The sequence below is a fragment of the Thunnus albacares genome, chromosome 23 (assembly GCF_914725855.1).
Source record: "Thunnus albacares chromosome 23, fThuAlb1.1, whole genome shotgun sequence".
NCBI lineage: Eukaryota > Metazoa > Chordata > Actinopteri > Scombriformes > Scombridae > Thunnus > Thunnus albacares.
The window spans coordinates 12677879-12700409 of record NC_058128.1 but is presented as its reverse complement, the minus strand read 5'-3'; the positions used below and the strand labels follow the sequence as shown (position 1 = coordinate 12700409).

Below are 22531 nucleotides of genomic sequence, written 5' to 3'. Positions count from 1 at the left end.
TAATAGCCAGTATGAAGAGGAGGAATGATTACAGCGAGGAAAACCTCCTGACTATTGTTTTAGGACAGACTTGAAAAATTGTGAACCTATTGTATATCTTTAAGTTTACTTGTTTTAACTTGCTATATTATTATTATGTAAGTAGCTTCTCATTTGAATACAACAAAATAATTTAATTAAAGATAGCCTATGGAAACTGCTAATCAATCCATAATGATGAATAAATTGAATTATAAGGATGCCGGCACACTATAGGCTCCATATAGTCTGCTATATAAAAGAATATACTCCAGTACTTCTCTGTGGAATTGATCAAAGCTCCTTTACACAGAGCAGAACATGCAGTTTTTTGTAGAAATGTACTTTATGCACACTTATGCACATTAGTACCTACGTCAAGTAAATTTTCTTGCACAATAACTTGCAAATTACATTGATTTGGCACACATTGTAAGAAATAATAAATATACTGTACAGAGGGAAGATACAAAGTGTCTGCTGATGTCTTTGTGTCCAAGACTTCAGGAAGTCACTGACTGCAAAGAATTTCCCACAAAATATTAGATATGATGATTTTGTTTGACTTTATCTGTCCAATTATGTTTGAACCCTTAAAGTTCAAATACTGTCTGGACTGCATGTAACTATGTGTATGTATGTAAATATAATATAGTTTATCCTTTTTTTAATTTCTTTGTGCAACTTTCATATACTTTGCCATATTTATTGCATTTTTTCTTGTTTTATTCTATTCTACTTTCAAATATTTTAATATTTGTTCATACATTTTCTGTGCATGTAGTGAGGAGTTGGCTACAGCTTCATTTAATTGTGCAATACTGTTTTGTATAATGACAATAAAACTGAACCTTGAACCTTGAAATGATCTTTAGTTTGGGAATCGAACCCCCAACCCTGCCAGTGATGATACCTTGTTTTCCAGTGAGCTTTGTACTTGTGTGTATCTGTTGTGTATTTGCTGATGTAGCTTTGACAGCAGGAGTAAAGCAACAATAAAAATTTCACAACTCAAGTTGCATGCATATGAGTATTATTGAAATATTTTCATGACAAGTTTTACAAATCACATGTCATTTTTTAACAGCTAAGAGATCCAGACAGTTCAGGTGCACTCTCTACACAGTGTAAGTGTGTTGATGGTCCTTTAAATGTACAAATACAGTGAAACTCTTACCACACTGGTCACAGGTGTGAGGATTTTCTCCAGTGTGAGTGTGCAGATACTTCTTTAAATATCCAGATTGAGTGAAACTCTTACCACGCTGGTCACAGGTGTGAGGATTTTCTCCAGTGTGAGTACGCAGATGTTTCTGTAATTGTCCAGATAGAATGAAACTCTTACCACACTGGTCACAGAGGTACGGTTTTTCTCCAGTGTGGATATGCTGATGACACTTCAAATATGATGAGGAAGAGAAGCTCTTCTGACACTGGTCACAGTGGTGTGTTTTCTCCACAGTGTCGGCACGCTGATGTGGATCCATTTGTCCTCCTATGAAACTCTCCTCACTCTCACCATGAGGTCCGGCTAGGTTTTTGCTCGTCTGTTTCTATTATACAAAACGAAAGAAAGAGAAAGACATAAGGAGTGTAAGAATGTATTAAATAGTGGAACTGATACAAGAAGAAGTGTCCTGATGTATGAATACATGGACGAGGTAGAGGTGAAGAAGGCATTTCCGTTGTTAAACCAATAGTTACTAAACACCTGTGAGTGCTGTATGGCTCTTACACCAGTGTGGATATGCTGATGATGCTTCAAATATGCTGAGGAAGAGAAGCTCTTCTGACACTGGTCACAGGTGTAAGGCTTTTCTCCAGTGTGAGTGCGCAGATGCTCCATTAAATGTCCAGATTGAGTGAAACTCCTACCACACTGGTCACAGAGGTACGGTTTTTCTCCAGTGTGAGTGCGCAGATGCTCCATTAAATGTCCAGATTGAGTGAAACTCCTACCACACTGGTCACAGAGGTACGGTTTTTCTCCAGTGTGAGTGTGCAGATGCTTCTTTAAATGTCCAGATTGAGTGAAACTCTTACCACACTGGTCACAGGTGTAAGGCTTTTCTCCAGTGTGAGTGCGCAGATGCTTCTTTAAATATCCAGATTGAGTGAAACTCTTACCACACTGGTCACAGGTGTAAGGATTTTCAAGAGTGTGGATACCCTGATGATGCTTTAAATTTCTTGAGGAAGAGAAGCTCTTCTGACACTGGTCACAGGTGTAAGGCTTTTCTCCAGTGTGAGTGCGCAGATGGTCCTTTAAATTTCCAAGTTGAGTGAAACTCCTACCACACTGGTCACAGAGGTACGGTTTTTCTCCAGTGTGGATACGCTGATGATGCTTCAAATATGTTGAGGAAGAGAAGCTCTTACCACACTGGTCACAGGTGTAAGGTTTTTCTCCAGTGTGGATACACTGATGACACTTCAAATATGATGAGGAAGAGAAGCTCTTCTGACACTGGTCACAGTGGTGTGTTTTCTCCACAGTGTCAGCACAATGATGTGGATCCATTTGTCCTCCTATGAAACTCTCCTCACTCTCACCATGGGGTCCGGCTAGGTTTTTGCTCGTCTGTTTCTATTATACAAAACGAAAGAAAGAGAAAGACAGAAGGAGTGTAAGAATGTATTAAATAGTAGAATTGATACAAGAAGAAGTGTCCTGATGTATGAATACATGGACGAGGTAGAGGTGAAGAAGGCATTTCCTTTGTGAAACCAATAGTTTGCTATTACTAAACACCTGTGAGTGCTGTATGGCTTTTACACCATGGCCACTTACCAAAAGAAGAAAGAGACACTTTGTTTAAATCGTTCTCTATGTGTTTACTTATGCTTGTTGTCAGTTTAACACATAGTTAGGTTAGTTTCACCTGTCAGTTAACTGCTAACAGAGCCTGAAGCATCAAAACTGTGGCTATGGTTACAGGCAATTTAATACACCTTGAGCCTTGATTTAAAAGAGTGACCAAAACTATACACATATACATTTTTTAGAGATCCCTTCCAACTGAAATAAGTGTTGTATAATGTTAGTGGTGGAAAGTAGAAATTATACTTAAGTACATTTACTCAAGTACTGTACTTAAGTACATTTTGGGAGGTACTTGTACTGTACTTGAATATTTCCATTTGATGCTACTTTCTACTTTCTACTCCACTACATTTATTTGACAGCTTTAGTTACTTTTCAGATGAAGATTTGACACAATGGATAATATAAAAAGCTTTTAAAATACAAGCATTGTTAAAGATGAAATCAGTGGTTTCCAACCTTTTTGGCTTTTGACGTCTTACAAAAAGCAGTGTGTAGTTGGGGTCTCATTTCAGATGTCTATGAGTTGTTAACAGCGCCACCAAATAGTGATTTTTCCCTATAAACTTCTTACATGGTTGCATTTCAATAAATGTTCAAATTATCCAATATTTCACCAAAAATCAAAGATTAGAGAAAAAGTCAAAAACTGAAAACAGATTTGTGTATCAGAACTTTGTTTTTTCTTCTTTCCTCTCCCATTAATCATCTCACGATGAGGTTTGTTGCCTGGCTCTTACCTCTGCTGATGAGCTCATTTTGTTGCTGCTGTTTGTATTCTCCTCTGCTAGATATTCCTCCATCTATCATCATAAAATAAAAACACAGAAAACAGCAAAGTTAACACAAATTAAAAACAATACACTGCTAGAAGTGAATGTCAATCATAGACAGTTACATAAAACTTATTACTCAGACACATGTATAAACAAACTGATCAGAGATAATCCAGTCAGACTGTGCAACTCTGAAAAACCATACTTCTTTGTGCTTTTATGTTCTTCATTTTCTGAATAACTGCAATTAACTTTTCGTTAACTATATATTAACATAGTTAGCTGAATTTATTAATAAGCACGTACTTAGTTATTTGAGAAATATTAGTGTAAATGATAACGCTAAACAATTTGGCATCAGCTTTAAGTTTGGCTTTTCTGATATTATTTTGAATTTTGTTTGTTTTTCACTAATAAAGGATGTTCACTAAAAAGATATGTGTACTATGATGCACTTTCTTAACAAAATATATGGTAAAGTGATTCCAGTATGTCTCAGTGCCATTTTAAGAGAATTTTAATTTTTTTATGATTATTGGGATCATATCATTAATCGCAATTATTTTGGCCAAGATAATCATGACATGAAATTTTCCTATCGTCCCATGCCTTATCTGATGTTGAAACAACTGATCTGATGTTGAAATGTACTTTATGAACTGTGGTAACTAAAATATGTCATTTCCTCTCAGTTAGTTAAATATTTCCTCACAAGAAAAGGCCATTTTAAAACAAAGTAAATTTTAATTCATGAATCATTGGTTATTTAAAAAAATTCAGTCTGCATTCATTGAATTGTATGCTTTCCTGTTGACAAATATGCATTTTCAGCTGATCCTGTATCTCAAAAATAGGCTCTACAGGTTACATTGGCATTTATTTATATAAATAATAAGTTACAGAGCCATTTCCAGGAGTGTTGCTGAAACGTTACTGTTACACATCGATTAATTTGGTAACTACAGGACCTGTAAGATAAAGCGTTACTGTATAATCTTTGAGAAAACCACAGTGTCGTTATTGTTTCACTGCATCATCATTTTATAACCTCCTTCCTTTTGTAATGCAACAACAATCATATTTTAATGATTCCAATGTTGATGCTCTGATAACTTGATGGGACAGTTTTCAGTTTGTATGAACGGCTTGAGATTTTGAGCCCGAAATTAGGAGCCCAGTGTCGAGCACTAAGTATTGTACACTGCAAAAATAGAAGTGTTAAAAAACACAAAGTTGTGTTGATAGTATTTTGACACATTTTGTAGATTTTAGCAGATGTCAGCATTGGTCCTGCCTATTCAGGGCTGATTTAAAAAAGCAGATGACGTGTTGAGCCATTTTCAAAGCATGAAATGCCGATTTAAAAAAAAATTGTGGTCAATGTCAATTTTAAAACCATCATTGATTTGTTCCATCACAGTACAGTCAATCAAATTTAGTTTACAGCTCAAAAAAACATGCTCAAGTGTGCAGTAACTCTTTAATGACCATGTCTTCCATGTCTTCAGCTCAATAATGTTTTACTACAATTAATGAAATAAATTATGATGATTATGGTCATCTAGTGGGTTTCTAAACTGACAAATTCACAAAATGATCCAGACTAAAATGCTTCATGGTTTGGCATGTTTATTTTCAAAAGACATTTGGATGTCAACGTGTTATTATTGTGGATCATTCAGCTGCGGTTGCCATGGAAAGGATCCATGCATCTGTCAAAATCTGCGACTCAGAGCTCTCTGAAGACGCCCATCACCTACAGGAGTCTATTAAACTTCAAACACAGAAACGGTGAGTACATACCAGCGTTGTTCATCTGTTTTCTACTTGTACTTGATGGTCTGCAGGTTAGAGCATCAACAAGAAAACTTTTTATTTAGAAATAAATATTTGCTGGTCCTGTCTGGTGTTCATGATCCTCACTTGTAGCTAAAATTCAAAATAATATCAGAAAAGCCAAACTTAAGGCTAATGCCAAATTGTAACGAATAGTTAATTGCAGTTATTTAGAAAATGCACAACATAAAAGCACAAAGAAGTATGATTTTTCAGAGTTACACAGTCTGACTGGATTATCTCTGATCAGTTTGTTGATAGATGGAGGAATATCTAGCAGAGGAGAATACAAACAGCAGCAACAAAATGAACTCATCAGCAGAGGTAAGAGCCAGACAACAAACCTTTACTTTACTTAAGTAAAAGTACCAATACAGCAGAGTAAAAATACTCCATTACAAGTAAAAGTGCTGCATGAAAAATCCTACTTAAGTAAAAGTACATAAATATTATCAGCTTAATGTAGTTAAAGTGTTGCAGTAAAAGTAGTGGTTTGGTCCCTCTGACTGATATATTATTATATATAAAATCATTAGATTATTAATACTAAAGCATCAGTGTGTAAGCAGCATGTTACTGTTGTAGCTGCTGAAGGTGGAGCTAGTTTGAACTGTTTTTATATGCAGTTAGCTAGTTTAGTCCAGTGGAAAGAAGAAAAAAAGTTCTGATACACAAATCAGAACTTTGTTCAAATTTCGGTTTTTGGACTTTTCTGATCTAAATATTGGATCATCTAAACATTTATTAAAATGCAACCATGTGAGAAGTTTAGAGGGAAAAATCACTATTTGGTGGCGCTGTTAACATCTCATAGACATCTGAAATGTGACCCCGATGACACACTGCTTTTTGGCTTTAAAGGACGTCAAAAGCCAAAAAGGTTGGAAACCACTGGTTTCATCTTTAACAATGCTTGTATTTTAAAAACCTTGTTATATTATCCATTGTGTCAAATCTTCATCTGAAAAGTAACTAAAGCTGTCAAATAAATGTAGAGGAGTAGAAAGTATAAAGTAGCAAATGGAAATACTCAAGTACATGTACTTAAGTATAATTTCTACTTTCCACCACTAACATTATACAACACTGATTTCAGTTGGAAGGGATCTTTAAAAATATATATGTTTTAAATCAAGGCTCAAGGTGTATTAAATTGCCTGTAACCATAGCAACAGTTTTGATGCTTCAGGCTCTGTTAGCAGTTAACTGACAGGTGAAACTAACCTAACCATGTGTTAAACTGAGTGGCCTACCTCTTGTACTAATTGGCCATGGTGTAAGAGCCATACAGCACTCACAGGTGTTTAGTAACTATTGGTTTAACAACGGAAATGCCTTCTTCACCTCTACCTTGTCCATGTATTCATACATCAGGACACTTCTTCTTGTATCAGTTCCACTATTTAATACATTCTTACACTCCTTCTGTCTTTCTCTTTCTTTCGTTTTGTATAATAGAAACAGACAAGCAAAAACCTAGCCGGACCCCATGGTGAGAGTGAGGAGAGTTTCATAGGAGGACAAATGGATCCACATCAGCGTGCTGACACTGTAGAGAAAACACACCACTGTGACAAGTGTCAGAAGAGCTTCTCTTCCTCATCATATTTGAAGTGTCATCAGCGTATCCACACTGGAGAAAAACCGTACCTCTGTGACCAGTGTGGTAAGAGATTCATTCAATCTGGACATTTACAGAACCATCTACGCACTCACACTGGCGAAAAACCGTACCTCTGTGACCAGTGTGGTAAGAGTTTCACTCAATCTGGACATTTAATGGAGCATCTGCACACTCACACTGGAGAAAAGCCTTACACCTGTGACCAGTGTCAGAAGAGCTTCTCTTCCTCAGCATATTTGAAGCATCATCAGCATATCCACACTGGAGAAAATCCGTACTTCTGTGACCAGTGTGGTAGGAGTTTCACTATGTCTGGACATTTAAAGAAGCATCTGCGCACTCACACTGGAGAAAATCCTTACACCTGTGACCAGTGTGGTAAGAGTTTCACTCAATCTGGACAATTACTTAAACATCTGTGTACTCACACTGGAGAAAATCCTCACACCTGTGACCAGTGTGGTAAGAGTTTCACTGTATTTGTACATTTAAAGGACCATCAGCACACTTACACTGTGTAGAGAGTGCACCTGAACTGTCTGGATCTCTTAACTGTTAAAAGATGACACGTGATTTGTAAAACTTGTCATGAAAATAATTCAATAATATTCATATGCATGCAACTTGAGTTGTGACATTTTTATTGTTGCTTTACTCCTGCTGTCAAAGCTACATCAGCAAATACACAACAGATACACACAAGTACAAAGCTCACTGGAAAACAAGGTATCATCACTGGCAGGGTTGGGGGTTCGATTCCCAAACTAAAGATCATTTCAAGGTTCAAGGTTCAGTTTTATTGTCATTATACAAAACAGTATTACACAATTAAATGAAGCTGTAGCCAACTCCTCACTACATGCACAGAAAATGTATGAACAAATATTAAAATATTTGGAAGTAGAATAGAATAAAACAAGAAAAAATGCAATAAATATAGCAGAGTATATAAAAGTTGCACTAAGAAATTAAAAAAAGGATAAACTATATTATATTTACATACATACACATAGTTACATGCAGTCCAGACAGTATTTGAACTTTAAGGGTTCAAACATAATTGGACAGATAAAGTCAAACAAAATCATCATATCTAATATTTTGTGGGAAATTCTTTGCAGTCAGTGACTTCCTGAAGTCTTGGACACAAAGACATCAGCAGACACTTTGTATCTTCCCTCTGTACAGTATATACATCTTTTAACAATATGTGAAAAATCGATGTAATTTGCAAGTTATACCGCAAGAAAATTCACTAGAGGTAGTAGTAGGAGTGAGCGTAGTGCAAAGGTAATGGTATGGTAATGTGCATAAGTGTGCATAAAGTACATTTCTACTAAAAACTGCACGTTCTGCTCTGTGTAAAGGAGCTTTGATCAATTCCACAGAGAAGTACTGGAGTATATTCTTTCGTATAGCAGACTATATGGAGCCTATAGTGTGCCGGCATCCTTATAATTCAATTTATTCATCATTATGGATTGATTAGCAGTTTCCATAGGCTATCTTTATTTAAATTATTTACAGTTGTTTTCAAATGATAAGCTACTTACATAATAATAATATAGCAAGTTAAAACAAGTGAACTTAAAGATATACAATAGGTTCAAAATTTTTCATGTCTGTCCTAAAACAATAGTCAGGAGGTTTTCCTCGCTGTAATCATTCCTCCTCTTCATACTGGCTATTAAAAGATCCTCTTCAAATGTGCTTTCAATGTAAGTGATGGGCGGCAAAATCCAAAGCTTATATGAGGCTTCAGCAGTCTGAGTTGGTCATATCAAGTTGATATCTGCCACATTTACAGTCTTCTTAGCATCAAAATTCCCACTTTGTGTTTCCCTGTTGAGCTGCGGTGGAAGTATAGTAACAAAAAAAGGGACATTGGCACTAAAAAGGCTGTAACATTAAAAGATATCTACTTGATTTGACTCATTTGGACAGCCCTTCTTCAGCTTTAAACCCCAAAACTGTGTAAATCAAGTAGACACCTGCCTCATTTACTTATAATAGCATCCAACACAATATGCAGGTCAAAGCATGGAGGCAACATGTGGGTATGCAGTGGTGTGACATGTTGGTTTTGGTCAAGATCACCTACCTGACAGTAAGAAAAGGTACAAAATAGATCAGTCACATATATGAGGTGTGCAAATCAGAGGTTTCATTCTACTTGCTGGTTAAAATATAGAATAGGAAAGACTTTGAAATATTTTATACATTTTGGCACATAAAGCAACTCAAGTATTTGTCCAGGAGGAGGCACCATTGTTTAACCAATGTTCAGGTCTGTATGTGAAAGAAGCTCAGGGAAGCAACAAAGATTGCATAATGACATCATCATGGGAACACAATTTAATCTGATACTGTATATACATAGATTCAACATTAGGCTCACATCTAGCATAAAGAATCTTGTTCATCAGTTATTTCTTTGAATTTTAGTCAGCCATTGTCAACATGTAACATGTGTCCAAAAATGATGTAAATTATGAGATGGTACTCTGAATATTATGTTTTGATCACTTCATGTGAAAGCCACTGACTCCAGTGTCCACTTTTTTTTTTTTTTAAATGAGCAAGTTTTGTTTTTAAATTCTAGATCTGGCCTGCTTGTGCCAAAACATATCTGATAAATGAGTTGTATGAGATGAAACATTAGTTACTCTTTTTATGCCCGTTCAAATAAAGTGATACATAATACTGAGTAGTTACTGGGTAGTCCCTCATTCCTTATAGCCATTATTTACTCCCCAATGTAAAGCATCAAAACTAACAAGTAGCTACTGGCTTTTTACTGAGGGGTTCACCATTAGTTTAATAACAGACCAGAGACAGCAGGATTCTCATAAAAATATTTTAATCATCATATTTAGGGCTCATAGCCTACATTAATATCCACATCCACATGTAGGCCTATACTGTCAGTTACACTAGATGCTAATGTAGCCCAGAGTAGTTACATTAGCAATAAAAAATAAATCTCTGTGTTAATGTTCAGGAAATCATACACATGAAATAAATAAACTCTCATTAAATATTGCACGTGTATATGTTTGAGATAGTTTAATGGGTAGAAAGAAGATGTTTTTGTTGATAAACTTGGCAAACAGCCAATAAATTTAAGTTTAAGGCAAGAAACTTAGCTAAACAATGGAGGAACTCATTTAAGTTAATGTTGTGTGTTCATGCGTTAATTCATACTTAATATTAACAACATAAAATTAGAATGTGGATAAAAAAGAGAGAATGCCGTCCGTTCCCACCTATGCACTGAGGTCTGACGCTATTTTTCATGCTAATGTGCCAATTCATTGCACCGGTGAGTTGAAACTTCTAGCATGTAGCTAACTAGAGAAAATGTCCACTAGCTGTAATGCTAAATGCTATGTTCAACTCCATGGATTTATGCTAAAAACGTTAGCGATCTAAAAGTCCACTAGCTGCATTGATAATCAGTGGCAGGTAAAATCCCATTTCATAATGCTAAAAGTGTTAGCAACGTATACCACGTGGACCACTTGCACAACTATTAGGACCAGATCTGCTCTGTGTCTCACGGGAATTACAAACTATATACAAATCCATAGAGACATTAGAGAGCTTCAGCAGGTGACTAAGTGAAGCTGCATTCACTTAGTCACCAAGTAAACATGTTCCTGCCTCAGTCACACAAAATCCCAAACTTTGCCTTGGAGTTGCAAGGCAAGTAATCTTCACCATCTTCATCTGTGACAGTGTGATTCATGCATGTGTTTTATTGTGGAACTTGTTTAGAGAGTCTCTTGCTTTGAATTTGTGTCCTTGATCTGTGTGCAGGCAGGTGCCAGAGTTTTAGATGATAGATCTTCAAACCTATATTGGCCACAGGAAAGTATTGGAATAGTATGGAACAAGATATTCCACTGCTGGTATTCATATAAAACACAGAGATGAGTGATCCAGGTATGAATTACACATCTGCGTCTATAAAAGGCTACAATGACAGTTCTCATTGTTATGTATCTGATGTGAAATCACATGTTTAAACAATTTAATGTACTTTATGAATTGTGGAAACTAAAATATGAGTGCTTGTCATTCTCAGGCAAATAGGGACATTTATTCGTCTCCCTCTCCCTTCAACTCAGCCACATTAGGAAGAGTCAGTCCCCCAACGGCTACATCGTGAGCGCACCAAGAAGTTCTCTATCTATGTAAGTCATACATTTGTCGTTTTCCTGGAGATGTCACGCATACTTGTCACCATTACACAGTGCACAACAAACAGTTCAACTGATCTCTCCGTCTGTTTCTCTTTCAGGGAATGACGACAGCAGATTAGAAAGTACCTTATTTGGGGACACTGGTTTACGATGAGGATGGTGCATCATTCCAGACTTTCAAACTGTTGGTGAATATGATAAGAGTGATACAGTATAGCTCTTGTAGATGATTTATGATTTAGTTAGTAAATTTAGTTAGATAGTAAAAAACATTGTAAGGGTTGCACAATATATGGCTATGAGGCTCCACGCTTCTTTCTTGCTGGGGGGTAACCACACTATAAAACCACATATTAGTATTTTCTAACTTTTTATTTCATCTCTTAGGATCTTTTGGAGGAGGAAAAGTAACAACGAGGTTCCACATGAACCTGTGGGCACAACCAGGACTTTACACCAAACTACCAGAATATGGCTAACTATATAGATGTATTAGACAATGAGGAAAACATTACTCAGACCGCAGGAGAGTTTGAGGTTTGAAGTCATGCTCCTTTCTTGCTGGGGTGAGATTATTGTCCCTATGTCAGCATGGGATTACTCTGTATTCCTCCCACATTTTTATATTGGCATATACATTTTAAATGGGACCATAAATAAAGATAATAAATTGGAATTCTTTTGCTAGGTGTTTTATTTAACAATAAATGCAATGAGTTAAAACCCTTATCTTTTTTAGTTTGAAGAAAATGATGAAAACGATGACAACACATAAAAAACTATACCAACTTAAAAGTTCAAGGATCTTTTACAGATTTCATCACATGATGGGTGTCAAGGTGATCAAGGTCTTTCTGCATCCAGCTGTCACTGTCTGTGTTAGAAAGGTGAATGACCTTCATCTGGACAGTATATGACTACAGTATGTGGCATGTATCACAGCCAATCACTGCGATCCCCCAGGTCTCTTTTTCTGTATCTGATAGATAATTACACATCATCCTAAAAAAATCATTCCAGCGAGACACTGACCAAAGACACATACACACACACACACACAATCACACACACACACACACACACACACACACAGTGTCCCAGTTCCCAGGGCGCCAGTCAGTCAGACAGCTGAAGTATAAATAGTCTGCTGGCTAAAGTTCCCCTTGAGAAAAACACACTAGAAGTGTTGGACCAGTGCTCCCTTCTGAAATATCTTTGCTCAGTAAAAACATTCACTGTTTATTTTAGTGGCTTTTATGCAATTTATTGCTTTAAAGAAATTTGTAACACTGTTTTGAAAAATGCTTCTCCTATAATCAGTTACATGCTTTCTGTGTTCCATCATGCAAAAAGGACTTCCCTTTTGCACTTTCCCAGTGCAGTTTATGGGTGAACAGAGTAAGCAGGATATGGGGTCTTATTGGACAAGAGTTACAGTTAATGTAATCTGAAAAACAGAAAAAAAAAAAAAACAAAGATCTGAGAGGCTAATGTTTAGAAAAGCACTTTCATAAGTATTTCAGCTGCATAATAAATCTCATACAACTCATTTATCAGATATGTTTGGCCCGAGCAGGCAAGATGTAGCATTTAAAAACAAAACTTGCTCATTGAATGAATGTACACTGGAGTCAGTGGCTTTCATATGAAGTGGTCAAAACATAATATTCAGAGTACCATCTCATAATTTACATCAGTTTTTTGGACACATGTTATATGCTCACAATGGTTTACTAAAATTCAAAGAAATAACTGACAAACAAGATTATTGATACTTGAGCATAAGATGAGAAAAAGTAGTTGTGAGCTTAACATTGAACCTACGTATATATACAGTATCAAAAGCATAACATTAAATGCATTCATCATTTATCCACCCTGCACATTCCGAAATTCCATGTATTAAATAAGTATTACTACCTAATGTGTATCAATGAATAACACACGATTATACCCCCCCTTTTTATACTTACCAATATTAAACTACTGACTTGATGTATTTCAATGATTAAATCTAGTGACAATAGTGTCCACTAGCTGGAATTGCACACTGTACAGCAAGAGACTGGGCACCTGTGCTGCCATATATGAGATTTAAAACTTCGATCCCTTTTAGAAACAAACCACTACTGTGACTAGACGTGTGTGGACCCTTTCCACAGTTAGCCACAACTCAGAACATGTTGCATGTAAGCAAAGCCACCAGGAACAGCGCTGGACTGTGAAGCCATTTTGACACAGTGGCCAAACCGTGTAATTACAATGTCATGTGTTGCTATTGGGCCCAAAAATACTTTTTCCCATAGACTTACATTGTGAAAGAGACGTCTGTAAATCAGTGGATAATTTTTTTTGAGCATTACAACCCTAGCAAAATGACTCGTCACACTATTATAATTGGATCCGTTCAGTCCGATCACATTTCTAAAGTCTACAAGAGCGGCACGATTGAATTGTTTTATCCCCATTCAAGTTAGCTGGAGGGCTAAACAATCCAAAAGAACAAGAAAATCTCCTCGCTCACTTCCGCTGTGTTTGTCATGTTGTAACGTTAGCTTTAGCTGCACAGTGTTTGTCATGTTGTAACGTTAGCTTTAGCCCCACTGTATTTTTTTTCAGAACTTGTGAAGTCTCATGGAGGAAAAAAAACTTATCGCTATTTAATATTATGTGCTTCCATGTTAACAATTTGTTCTCTCCATTTAACAATTCATGCTCTCCGTATTTTTCATGCTCTCTGTTAAATACTACATCTACTCAGTTCAACAATTTTCTGCTCAAAAGTAGCTTATTCCTGTCTGCTTTGATTTGAAAATTCAGTTCAGCCAAATTCTCTAATTGTGAGGTAATAGACAAGACTCTGAGGTATATTTCATATCAGCTGCCGCCAGCTATGAATATCCTAACGCTGATAACTCTGGGCTTGGTTTGTGCTTGTCACACAGAGCTGCTGGTGGCGTTAAAGGTATAATGTGTAAGAATTGGCCAAAATTTTAGTTTAAAACATTCAGAAAATTACCTAAAATTATTAACAGAATGTGAAGAAATTACAGTTTAGACATTATGTCAAAGACCTGTATGTATTGTGTTGCTGAGATATCTATTGAAGTTAGCATGCTAACCAGCTAGCTCTAGCCTCATCCAGCCTGTACTGTCTCATAATACTGCTTTGTACCTGAGGGGCGATAGTGAGTCACTGTAGCGTCCAGTCTGCCCTCAGTCCAGCATGAGAGGAAGAAGAATTATCGCTGCCCAGAGCCACCAGCAGTAATAGTGGGGCCAGATGGCATGCTATTGAAATTTTCACTGTAGGACTGTTAAAGTTGCAATGAATGACATTCAGCCTCACTAGATGTCAGCAAACAACTATTTGCCAAGTAAAGTGAAGTAATGGTGACCGGAGCAGGGAATTAAGTCACACTCTCTCTGTGTGTGTTGTTATTTGAGCTTCTCTGTTCTGTGTTTTGGTAGCCAGTTGGGCCGCATGTGCACGTGAGTCCATCTGTCCTTCCATCCGTATTTTCTCAAATTACAGCTTAACAGTACACTAAAATATGTTTCTGAAAACATTTGAGGCGAGAAATAGGCATTGCAGTCACAGAATCTTGATCCATATTTGATCAGCACTGCCTAGTTTGACAGTTTGATCTGAGTTTCATGAGCTGTCGGTTCAAGGACTGCAGGGAGATAAATAAAAATCTAGAACTGGCCTTTCTCATATAAAATGCTGTGATTACATGCGGGTGGGAGTCCTTACAATTGTTCCTCCTGGTCCTAATAGTCTCCCTTGTATAAGTTGTAGCGGTCTCAGTCACCCAGGTCACTGGAGTCCCACTGTCTTGAGTAGCAGTAGTCTGAACACTAGGAGGGTTTCCCTCATTTTTGTATACATCTGCATAGTTCGTCATATTCTGGTCATCTGGTGTTAAGTCCTGGTTGCCCACAGGGTAATGTTGAAGCAGGTTGTGACGTGTCCCCCTCCGAAAGGTCATAAGAGATGCAACAGAAAATTAGAAAATACTGACATGTGTGAAGGCTTATAGTGCATTTACCCCCCAGCAAGAAAGAAGGGGGGGACTTATAGCCATATATTGTGCAACCCACCATGCAAACCACCATGTCACCCTTGAGTGAAGGTAAATCAATCTCAGAACATCTTGGAACATATATATATGCGCCACCACCGTTTTCCAAATCTCTAATCTATTCACATAAATAGAGGTAGGTAAGTTATGAAAAAGGTTACAATGTTGTGATCCTGTTTTTAAAAATGAACTACTGTATTGTATGTTTGCTAATATTCGAGTGAATGGTTCTCCGAATTTTGATGCATTAAGATAAAAATTTGATTCTTAACCATCCTGAAGGATATTTGCAATGATAGAAGAGCCTTGCTTAGCATTCATGGCAATTCTCTAACCCCCACATGTTCAAAACTGATCTTTTAAATATTTTATTCATTCAGATTAGATGACATTTCTAAACTGTTTCTGAAAGTTGAAAGAATGTAACATCTATTTAAAAACCTCCAGCTTCTTGGATTATTGATTGCAAGTACTTGGAACAGCCTGACAAGTTAATCTAGTACAGACACTTGCATATTAAATATTAATGAAGAGGGTAACTAGATATTGCATATGATATTTTCTATTTGTATGATTCATATTATGTTTCTGTTTTCGTGAAACTTCAACCAACACATGTATGTATGTATGTATTTATACTCTTTAAAAAATTGACTTTTTCATTCAAACAAATTACATGTTGTAGTTTTATTCTTTGTAGCACCATTGACTGGCACTTTGGTGCAGGGCAGTTGTGGCCTGGCCATGCATTTAAAGGCAAAGCCATATACTGTAATTTATAATTTTTCAAAAACGGTTATTACACCTCATATATTATTTATTTATTTTTCACAATTGAGCACACACTTAGACTCAGACTTGGGGGTGCAGTTACACTTTAACTATAGCCTGGATTTGAAAATGTACTGTAGTGATGGGGAGATCAAGCAGGAAAAAGACTCACCCTTCGAATGTGTATTGATTGTAAATTATTAGCAAGTTTAAATTAGGAAGTCAAAACCTTAAATAACTTAAATTATGTTAACAAGCATTAAACTGCATTAAACACTGTTTGACCACAACATTGTTTGCCTTGCCATTATAAAGTCTTTCCAAGAGCTGGATTAAATGCCGCCATCTGCTCGTTCTGCTGCTTCTCCCTGATCCGTCTGATCCGTCTGAACTGGTTTGAACAAAAAAAAAAAAATAGAAACAATTCGCATGCTTGTAACTACTTTTTTTTTTTTTTTACTTTATTGACTAACTTAGACAGTTTTTCCTTGTCAAAGTTGCTGTAAATATACTTCACAGTGTAAAAATAATAAACATAAATTGTACAACAAATAATAAAATGTAGGGAAAGGAAAGAAGAGTAACAAAAACAAAACAAAAACCTTCAGGGTTTGCTAAATAACTGGAGTAAATTTGAAATGTCTAAATAATCCAATAGAGGCATGTGCTTTGTGCCAAAGACACCATACCATTCAGTATTGTCTTGATGACCATATTCAACTCCCAACAATAGATGTCAACATAATTTTCCAAGAAAAACTCATAATTATATAATTCACCATTTACATTCAAAATCTGGTTTACAGTTTTTATGTTGTTCATAAACCAATTATGCAAGTACAGTGTTTTGTTTCTGTATGAGATGTAAGTGTTGTTCCACAGGATACAATTGTGAGGAGAGTGATTATGTTTAAAAAGAAGAGCCCAACACAATAAGATTAGATGATGAAAGTTAGCTAGTTTTACAGGGAGTTTTATAAAGGATTAAGGACATGGCAATAGAAAATTAAGACCACCAATTTTTCAAAGTATTTGGGGAAAACATTCCATATATTATTTGGATTCTTCAGTTATCTTTTAATCCAGGTTATTTTTGTGTAACCTTTTGAGAACCTTTAGGGAACATTCTCTAAAGGTTCTCTAAAGGTTACACAAAAATAACCTTATGAAAACCTTTAGGAAATGTTCCCTGAAGGTTACCTGTTTGCTGGGGTATTATTGGACAAGAGTTAAAGTTAATATAATCTGAGGAAACAGAAAAAAAACAAAGATCTGAGAAGCTAATTTTTAGAAATGCACTTTATTGAGTATTTCAGCTGCATAGTAAATCACAATACAACTCATTTATCAGATATGTTTTGGCCCAAGCAGGCCAGATTTAGCATTTAAAAACTTGCTCATTTTAAAAAAGAATGAATTGTGGACACTGGAGTCAGTGGCGTTCACGTAATGTAATCCAAGCATAATATTCCGAGTACTATCTCATAATTTACATCATTTTTTGGGCACCTGTTATATGCTGACAATGGTATACCAAAATTCAATGAAATAACTGTTGAACAAGATTATTGATACTGAGAAAAAGTACATGTGAGCCTCTAATGTTGAACCTATGTATATACAGTAAAAGCATTGTTGAAAGTGACAACAGGATTAAATTGTGTACCCATGATGATGCCATTGTCCACTCTGTTGCTTCCCTGGCGTCTCACAGAGACAGGCCTGAACATTGGTTAAATGGTATCACCTTGTGGTCAAATACTTGAATTGCTTTGTGTGCCCAGATGCATACAATACTGCCAACTCTCTTCTGTTCTGTATTTTAACCAGCAAGCAGGATAAAGCCTGATTTACACACCTCATGGATGTGAATTATCTACTTTCTACCTTTTCTTATTGTCAGGTAGATGATCTTATCTGCACTGTTTAATGCAAATTTTTATGAAAGCTGAGGGTTAAAACAAAGAACATATGTACAAAAAACAGCGCTGATATATGAATGAGAACTCCAAAATGACTGAACTTTTTCATTAAAGTTACACACATTTTCCCTTGGTGTATTTGGCACCTCAATCTGTGTGGCCTACTGGAGTGATTATGAGCGAATCGTCATGATCTCCAAACAAACCAAAAATAGGGTAGAGCTTCGGTCTGTTACTTAAGGAAGTGCCAGCCAAAGTGTAAAGAAGAGTCTTCAGTGCTGGTGCGGTCTCAAAGAAGGTACAGCCTGTGAAGGAGTAGATCAGAGTCCTGGTGTCCACGTCATAGAAGGAGACCTCTCCCTTCTCATAATCGACAAACACACCAACTGTCTGGGGCCTCTGGCTCAGGTACACGGGATCTGCTAGGGGGTTACGAGTGTTGGGAAAATAATGCTGTTCGAATAGGCTTCTGATTCCAGAAAATGTCCAGCCTCCTTCCTCAGGGTTGGGAAACAAAAAGGTCTGCTTGTTAATGGACTCTTTGACAACTCCCAAGACCCAGTGGGTACTTTGACTGACCTGGACCTCATAGTAGAACCTGCCTGAGGAAAAACCATCTTTCCCAAGGACGAAGGATTGATGTTCAAATCTTCTTGCAAATAAAGATGGCGACAATTGATTGCCTTCATTAAGTCTCAGTTGTTTCCCATCCTCAGACACCGTAAGTCTGGCATTGGCTGTGTAGGCATCCATAGTCACGTCCACTTCATCGTACAGCTGGATCATCATCAGCTTGTCCTGAGGTGGATTCCACACTTCTTTAATAAACTTGTCTGTTGTCTGTTTTCCAGCAACATCAGTCTGTTCAGCAGCCTCACAGCCATCACTAAACTTGACCTCTTGAATGAGTGTCTCCATCTCATTATTGAGTGTCTTTTCTATCTTAGCCACTGCTTTTTTCACCATCCCCACACAGCTCTGACGACTCATGTCGGAGCCATCTTGTGTAAATGGATTGGTGGAGTGTGACAGAGGGTTGTGTAGGTACTCAGTGTGTGCAGGGAAGCAGAGGGAGGGCCAGCTCTGCAGGAGGTGGAGGTGGTCCTCTGTTTGTAAAAGCTGCTCCATCTCAGACCTTCTCCTCTTTAGCTCAGTGACTTCTAGTTCCAGCTGTGCCATGTGGTCTTCAGCTGTCTTCACTGCTGCTTTCTGCTTCTCCTTGATCACCTCAATCAGCTCAGCCTGCCCTCTTTGTAGGGAGGCCACCAGAGCAGTGAAAACCTCAACAACGTCTGCTATCTCTTTGTCTGACTCTTTCTTTCTCTGTTCAAGTGAGTATTGGATTCTCTTAACACTCACGGATTTAGTGATTTCCATCGTTTTTATTTCTGACATCAATGTCTCAATCCAGGTTTTCCTCTCTCTGACAACGTGCTCTAATGGGACGGTTTCATGCATTGCATGGTCGTCTTTCAAACACAAGAAACAAACACACATCTGGTCTGTGCGACAGAAGAACTCAAACATCTTGTCATGCTTCTTACAAACCCTGTCCTCCAGGTTTAACACAGGATCGATCAGCTTGTGCTTCTTAAGGGCTGGTACTCTCTGATGAGGCTCCAGGTGAGACTGGCAGTACGAGGCCAAACACACCAGACACGTCTTCTGGGCCTTGAGCTTTAGCCCAAGGCAGACGTCACAGGGCACCTCCCCTTGTTGGGCAAGGCTCTCATCTGCACCCCTCACCCTCATGTTGTTGAAATGCTCCACCATATCTCTGAACTCTGTGTTGACCTGAAGCTGTGGTCTTCTGCGGAACTTCTTCTTACAGAGTGGACACTGTGCCACGTTACTGGTGGCCCAGTACCCTGTGATACAAGACTTGCAGTAGTTGTGTCCGCATGGAGTAGAGACAGGCTCAGTGAACGCACATAGACAGATTGAACACAGAAGTTGTTCTTCACACAGGAGACTGCTGGCTGAGGCCATGTCTAGGTGACAGAAGAGAAGAGAATTTGATGATTATGATTTTCAACTTTAAACCCCAAAACTGTGTATATCAAGTAGACACCTGCCTCATTTAGTTATAATAGCGTCTAAAACAATATATAGGTCAAAGCATGAGGCAACATGTGGGTGTGTAGTGGTGTGGTCAAGACATGCACTAAATGCTGCTGTATTTCTCCTTGCAAAAGTGAAAATGACAAACTGATACTTGCTGTCACAGCAGAGCATTTTAAATATACACAAAACAGCTCATGGCGTAGGAAGCAAAGAGTAAATATTTCCAGGCTCACTGATAAACAGTCATACAGGGAGAATTTCTTATGTTAAATCACCAACTGAAATTGCTGTAGACAATTAGAACCCTATTCTCCTGAAATGGGGTGCAGGTGCACATTCAAGTCTTGACTCACGAAGCTTGACCCCATGTGGGTGTGACCAACAACTATTTGCAATTTGAAATCAGTTGGCACAACCCAGGCGCAGCGTGGAGGAGACACTGAATACATTAGTGGGAGAAATACAGAAACAGCAGGTGGAGTCGGGGAGAGCATCAGTAATAACCAATTACATGAGCTCCTCTCATCCCCTTTAAACGCAGCAACAGGTGAAACAGAGGAGAGAAGCTGAGTGAGACAGTATTGTGATCAGATTGCGCGCATGTGGATATTATTGATAAGAATCTTCTTTAAATTTTTTGTTTTGATGCTCATGTTAATCTCCAGCAAATGAAAAAAACGTGCAGCAAACTGAAAGGGGCGAAACTTAATATAAATTAACGGGCTTTTGTGATTTTGGAGAAGTCTGTGTGCCTGCGCCTCCGCCAACTGAAGTCACCAAAATTGCCCTGTGTCTGCGTTTACGATAAGAGCTGGTCTGAGCTGGTTTTATTGCCTAATCTGCATGAACACAGCCACGAACTGCGCCTCAACTCCCACGTCAGCGCAAGTGTGCTCCACCTGGCGCCTTGGCTGCTTTTGGTGACAAGAAATCACCAGGAACAGACGAAAACTACTTAAAGACTTGCACCTGAGGAAAACTGCATAAAGACTGCGTTTACCCTAGCGCTGGTCTTGCGCCAGCAGGAAAATAGAGCCCTTAGACTAAAAGTTGTAACTTCATGACGATGCAGAACATCAGTGGTGATACAGTATATTATATGGCCAGTAGCCCATTAGCGAGGATGGATTTTTTTCTGCAGCAGCAATGCACGAGAAAAAGTCATATAGAGTCATTGATATAGTCATAACATGCCCAGTGGCAAAACGTAACAGAGCCCAAAGATATTTTACAGTATGGATTTACAGCTATAATGATCACATTGTTGATATTACAGGCTGTCATCTCCTCACAGGCTTCCGGATTCTTTGAACTCACATTTAAACTCAAACTATTTGCAAAGAGCTTACTCTTACAATATTACAGGCGATGTCTGAGTATAATTCAGCAAGAGCATAAGAGGAATCAGAGTAGTTGAAGTTTACCTGCAGAGCTGTCTGTGGAAACTAGGTGTAGAGAGCAGTAGAAAGTTTCCTATTAAGCGTGAACTTTCGTTTCTTGGGAATGACACATTATCCCTCCCTTCATCTGCCCCTCCTCTTCCTGGAAAAAGTATTTTGCATTGTGCACTCCCATCAGACTTTTTGCTTTTCTATCAAAGAAGCAGTCATTGAAAGCACTGGGATTTTTCTTGTGGATTACATGTTTTTTGGACGTTTTTTTATTGTTGTGGCATTTTTGGTTTTATTTTACAGTTTGTCATTTTACAATATGTCATTTATCTCTGTAATGCTATACACATTCTGTAATAATACTATATTCCATATCAATCAATATTATAAATGTCACTTTGCAGGAACATTTAGCATTCTGCTCTTTATCAAACAGGTCTTTTTCTTGTCCTCCACGGGATCTGTCAGTGATTGCCTAATTGTGGCAAATTAAACAAACAAAAACGAACATCAAAGTGCAGAGATAAGAGATTGCAGATGAAGGGCATAGTACAAAACTGATGTAAAAATGACACAGTGTTGTTTTATCTGGTAGATACCTCTCTCCACTTTCTCTTTATTTGCTGTAAAGTGAGTCAACGTGAACGTCATTAAATACATTATTAAAAGAAGTCAACAACAATACAGTAGAAGAGCAGGATGGTCGAGAACCCTGATGATTGAACATGCTGCAAAAAATAAACTTTTTCCATATGAATCAACAAATCAATCAATCAAGTCAGATATTTTGAATCATAACAATAAGTCACGCTCTTCCTTTACTTAATTTATATGTTGGTTTTGTTTGTTGAAGTGAGCAGCTGTTAGATGAGGCTGTTTTGCAATCCTGATTTCTTTCACTAGATGGTACCATTAACTATAAAGTGTGGGGTAAAAGGATGGAATTAGGAGAAAGGAAGGTCTATCGCATTCAACTTACAGTATTATTGCTTTAATTAGCTTTCAGGGCAAATTT

The 22531-nt window shown here is 37.5% G+C and overlaps 3 protein-coding genes and 1 long non-coding RNA gene across 9 annotated transcripts; 2 read left to right on the top strand and 2 right to left on the bottom strand.

The window, feature by feature from the left end:
* Positions 1 to 1029: 1029 nt before the first annotated feature.
* On the bottom strand, positions 1030 to 3690 carry LOC122974912 (zinc finger protein 239-like). 4 transcript variants are annotated; one of them, XM_044343003.1, is made up of 4 exons: positions 3583 to 3690; positions 2394 to 2605; positions 1730 to 2309; positions 1030 to 1571 (listed from the first exon to the last, which is right to left on the bottom strand). In XM_044343003.1, the coding sequence occupies exons 1-4, from the start codon at positions 3643 to 3645 to the stop codon at positions 1137 to 1139; spliced, it is 1290 nt and encodes a 429-aa protein (XP_044198938.1). In that variant the 5' UTR covers positions 3646 to 3690; the 3' UTR covers positions 1030 to 1136. The 4 variants fall into 4 exon arrangements, with proteins under 4 accessions (XP_044198938.1, XP_044198936.1, XP_044198937.1 ...); XM_044343001.1 differs by having other exon boundaries at positions 1730 to 2605; XM_044343002.1 differs by having other exon boundaries at positions 1754 to 2605.
* Positions 3691 to 5275: 1585 nt separating this feature from the next.
* LOC122974931 (zinc finger protein 22-like) lies at positions 5276 to 7244 on the top strand. The gene is made up of 4 exons (XM_044343033.1): positions 5276 to 5409; positions 5716 to 5778; positions 6913 to 7120; positions 7153 to 7244. Exons 2-4 carry the CDS (start codon positions 5716 to 5718, stop codon positions 7194 to 7196), a joined length of 315 nt encoding a protein of 104 aa, XP_044198968.1. The 5' UTR covers positions 5276 to 5409; the 3' UTR covers positions 7197 to 7244.
* Positions 7245 to 8983: 1739 nt separating this feature from the next.
* Positions 8984 to 11959, top strand: LOC122974935. 2 transcript variants are annotated; one of them, XR_006400497.1, is made up of 5 exons: positions 8984 to 10400; positions 10898 to 11023; positions 11166 to 11274; positions 11382 to 11471; positions 11671 to 11959. It is a non-coding gene; the product is annotated as an uncharacterized LOC122974935 (long non-coding RNA). The 2 variants fall into 2 exon arrangements; XR_006400496.1 differs by having other exon boundaries at positions 8984 to 11023.
* A 5461-nt stretch (positions 11960 to 17420) lies between these two features.
* On the bottom strand, positions 17421 to 22446 carry LOC122974906 (E3 ubiquitin-protein ligase TRIM39-like). 2 transcript variants are annotated; one of them, XM_044342989.1, is made up of 2 exons: positions 21550 to 22446; positions 17421 to 20052 (listed from the first exon to the last, which is right to left on the bottom strand). In XM_044342989.1, exon 2 carries the CDS (start codon positions 20048 to 20050, stop codon positions 18209 to 18211), a length of 1842 nt encoding a protein of 613 aa, XP_044198924.1. In that variant the 5' UTR covers positions 20051 to 20052; positions 21550 to 22446; the 3' UTR covers positions 17421 to 18208. The 2 variants fall into 2 exon arrangements, with proteins under 2 accessions (XP_044198924.1, XP_044198925.1); XM_044342990.1 differs by lacking the exon at positions 21550 to 22446 and adding an exon at positions 20401 to 20527.
* Positions 22447 to 22531: the final 85 nt, after the last annotated feature.

Coding starts and splice junctions, on each gene's coding strand:
- LOC122974912 (XM_044343001.1), bottom strand. CDS start 3,645: ATGGAGGAATATCTAGCAGAGGAGAATACAAACAGCAGCAACAAAATG. Junction 2,606..3,582: donor AAATGAGCTCATCAGCAGAG/GTAAGAGCCAGG, acceptor TTTGTATAATAG/AAACAGACGAGCAAAAACCT. Junction 1,572..1,729: donor GAGCCATACAGCACTCACAG/GTGTTTAGTAAC, acceptor TTTGTATAATAG/AAACAGACGAGCAAAAACCT.
- LOC122974931 (XM_044343033.1), top strand. CDS start 5,716: ATGGAGGAATATCTAGCAGAGGAGAATACAAACAGCAGCAACAAAATG. Junction 5,779..6,912: donor AAATGAACTCATCAGCAGAG/GTAAGAGCCAGA, acceptor TTTGTATAATAG/AAACAGACAAGCAAAAACCT. Junction 7,121..7,152: donor GTACCTCTGTGACCAGTGTG/GTAAGAGATTCA, acceptor GGACATTTACAG/AACCATCTACGCACTCACAC.
- LOC122974906 (XM_044342989.1), bottom strand. CDS start 20,050: ATGGCCTCAGCCAGCAGTCTCCTGTGTGAAGAACAACTTCTGTGTTCA.